At 34.9% G+C, this 3,946-nt stretch overlaps 1 protein-coding gene across 1 annotated transcript; it reads right to left on the reverse strand.

Moving 5' to 3' along the window:
* Positions 1 to 1,360: 1,360 nt before the first annotated feature.
* LOC131038622 (ethylene-responsive transcription factor ERF022) lies at positions 1,361 to 2,708 on the reverse strand. Its single transcript, XM_057971113.2, has one exon. It carries the CDS (start codon positions 2,422 to 2,424, stop codon positions 1,801 to 1,803), a length of 624 nt encoding a protein of 207 aa, XP_057827096.1. The 5' UTR covers positions 2,425 to 2,708; the 3' UTR covers positions 1,361 to 1,800.
* Between the last annotated feature and the right edge of the window lie 1,238 nt (positions 2,709 to 3,946).

Below are 3,946 nucleotides of genomic sequence, written 5' to 3' on the forward strand. Positions count from 1 at the left end.
AATTGCTCCTTCATTAATGACACCTCCCAGTTTGATAGCTTGTTTGCCACCAAGTTTCAATTTCTCAACACGTGAGTAGTTTTAAATTTCTTAAAGGTTATTAAATGTTCTCTAATAATTATAACAGATTTATTCATTGTTTGTACCCCCCTTCAATTTTTTAGCTCTAATTGCCAAAATATTTTTGTTCCAATCTCTTGCCACAAAGCTTGCACTTGAAGGACCTAGATTCCCTACCAATGCCCCCATTAAAGTTAGGGTGCTTTTCCATAGGAAAATAATTTAAAAATTATATCCATTGAAGAGTTAGGGTGCTTTTCGAGAATAATATCTTTTTTTCTAACATTTATTTTAATAACATTATTAACCTCAAAATTTTATCATAAGTTGAATTTTTTTTTTTTTATAATTTAATTAATTCAAGGGTTATTTACATACAAATTTGTATCTATTATATAACAATTAGTTTTTAAAACTATTAGGATAGAGAGGTTAAAGGAGAAAGCTTGATCAAAGGATTGTATCTCAATTAATTGAGTACAATTGATAAATGTGATAGTATGTTCCTTGATTATGTCATCCCAAGGATATGCCCCTCAATCCTTATATTAGTTCTTCAAAAAATAAAATATCAATATAGATTAATGCTACCTTATCAGATATGCATACTCTAGTATTAAATAACAAACCAAACTCACATGAATGATATTAAATCCGCCATAGACACTTGCAAAAGTACATATAAATTTCAATTTCAAAAGTACATATAAATTTCAATTTCAAAACCACTGAAAAGTAAGTAAAACATTACATCCATTTAAGAGTTGGAATGTCTCTCTAGAATACTATATCAATCGTTCAACTTCTTGGAAGCTTCGTGTGGAAAAAATTGGTTATCCAACATGACTGAACTTTGACGAGTTAGCCGCTTCTGACATATGGAACATCAAAATACAAAAATCTATTCGGATTTCCTCTTTAAAGAGTTCCTCTTCCACCATTGGAAGAAAAAGTCTTAAAATAGAATATCCAAAAGGAACATTACAGAACGTGTATGAAACGTTTTGTGACTAGTTTGATATTTCCAAGCTTGTTATATATTTTTTTTTATCTTGATTGGTCTACTTTTACAAGACCAATCCAAATTTGCAGTCCAAATTAAAAAGACAATTCCATTCAAATTAGAACAAGTGCCACTTTTGTACAATAAAAAAGAAGAAAAGACAACAGAGAAACAATGGCCAATAGTTAAAGTGTATAGATATTTACATTACATCAATGGAGGAAGGAAGCTTTATTTCCATTCAAATTAGAACAAGTGCCACTTTTGTATAATAAAAAAGAAGAAAAGACACCAAAAGAAACAATGGCCAATAGTTAAATGTATAAATATTTACATTACATCAATGGAGGAAGGAAGCTTGATCCAAAATATGAGTTTCCCTCAGAGTTACAATGTCAACTGTATTACAATCTGTGCACAGCCTCCAATGGACTGACTATACATAATAATCTACTACTCCATAATAATACTAATGAGTCATATTAGAAGAGTCTATACCTATATATACCTATATGACAAATCAATTTCTCCACCATAACTGTACCATAGTCACCCAAATTAGCACTACTCCATATATAACAATACAATACCAATCAGTAAGAGCATCTGCATGAATGAAAAATAATACCAGACAGATGCATATTATAAATACTATGACTTTCCGGGCCCTTCCCCGTACTAATCTAATCAAAACACTCTAAATTTCTACTTCAAAGGAAAAAGAATTGATGGAGGCTTCAATAATCGCCCCAAAGAAGTTCTTGATGGTCCTTTTCTTCAATGCAGGGTTCAAAACTGTAAGTAGTACCATCACAATTCATATAGTGCTCATATGAATGAGGGGGTGTGTGAAGGGGAGCTTCTGCCATATTGATCATCAAATCCTCAGGAGAATAGAATTCCTCCATGATTGCTTCTTGGTGGGCATCATCCATATTCCATCCTGAATTAAATTCTTCAGAAATGCCCAAAAACTCCTCTTGGTTACCAGACAACTTTTGGGTCTGCTCATTCTGCCCCTCTGGAACAACACTAGATGAAGTGGCCTCCATGTTTTCTTCAGGGTTGAATGACATGGCGGCTTGTGCAGCAGCATACTGAATATCTCTTGCAGAGTTTGAAGCAGGGCGAGGAAGAGTGTGCACTAAGTTTGGAAAATTAGGCAGGGCGCACTTCCCCTTGAGACTCACAGCCGCCACGTCATAAGCCCTAGCCGCCATTTCTGGCGTATCAAACGAGCCAAGCCAAATTCGGGTCTTCTTCCCAGGCTCTCTTATCTCAGACACCCATTTCCCCCAAGTCCTGCGCCTCACGCCTCTGTACATGGGCGTCGTTGAGCTGTTTTGAGATTCACGCTCCATGACTCAAAATCCAACTTTTTAACAGAATCCCAAGCTAAGAATCCAATTTTTAAGACAAAGAAATCCAATATAGTACTCTTCTCTGCAGACAACTTTCTTGGAACAAGTGCGAGAAAATATAGTTAAGATGGTATTCAATATCCAGAATTAACATATTTATACAGAGCCCATATATCTACAGCTGGATAGCAAGGGTGAGAAACATCATGGAAGTTTCTTGCATTCTTCAATTCTCTTTTGACCAGACAAAAGGGCCAATTTCTTTCTTTTATTGTTTATCTGCAACGTGGGGATTGAATCCTAAACATTCATGCAGTCGTACGATCTTAATATATCCATGGTTGCATGAGAGCCCGTTTTCTTTCAGCGTTGAATGGAGTCCCAATCCATAAAATAAAAACAACGTAAGCATGGCCTACAAACAGATGTCTGGTGGGGCGAAGTTTGCAGGACTAATTAGTTCTAACGCGTTTTCTGCAACAATTTCCCAACAGCTGTATGCCCGGCATTTGGTGTCAACGCTTCAGCGTAATTATTATAATATTTTTGTGTGGGTTTTGTCAGTTACATGCAAACGTTTTGCATAACGGTTACACGTAGAAGGAATCATTTCGAAGCTTTCGTTTTCATTGAATTTTTGTTGAGCACTGGAAAAGGAAAAGCCCACCGCCTTATCCAACTACCATAACCTGAATCTTCCCCTCGCTTTCCTTTTTCCTGTTTTCTTGAATTGATTTGATTTTTACAAGGCGGGACATTATCCAATTTAGAACATGACGGTGTTCCATTAAAATATCAGACATTTCGTAAGCTACGTCAAACATTATAAGCTGTGTGACACCAAAAGATTTGGGTTTTAGATTTTGTCTCACTCATTCTATTTCAAGTCAATGCCTCCACAATATGAACAGATGCCAATTATAACCTAAACAGGAGCTTCATGTGATGACGAGTGAGTGATATCTGCTTTATAAATTGAAGTAAAATCACCATGGATTTTTTTAGTAGTATTGTTAGTACGAAAGTGGACAGAGAGAGGAAGGTATGGTTGAAATATATGCAAACTGCCTTCCGTAAAACATTTTTTAATTAATATAGAATGCATGATTCCATGCCATATTTGGAATTTCAAGTGAAGCATTGAATGTGGCTAAAGTTCCATGGTGTTGAAAGCATGGAGCAGGTCCAATCTTCAAATTTACCCAAATTCGGGCTACCTGGCCCACATTTTGAGCTTGATGGTGAGGGGAAAACAAAACGTGCCACATTACTTGAAGAAAGAATGCTTCATGTTTAAGGAAAACACCGAATACTTGATGGATCAGTTTAGGTAACAAAATTTTGCTTAATTATATATATATATAAAAGTTATAAAAAGTTGGTACGTAAGTTAAATCTTATTCAATTGCATCATTATTCATTCTTATGAATCAGGTTTAATCTTTTGTTTTGCCTATTTTTTTAAGTTCAAGTATAATTTATCTAGGCCAGTTATTTAATTATAAAAAATGAAATTGAAGCT

Source organism: Cryptomeria japonica, chromosome 9, assembly GCF_030272615.1.
Source record: "Cryptomeria japonica chromosome 9, Sugi_1.0, whole genome shotgun sequence".
NCBI lineage: Eukaryota > Viridiplantae > Streptophyta > Pinopsida > Cupressales > Cupressaceae > Cryptomeria > Cryptomeria japonica.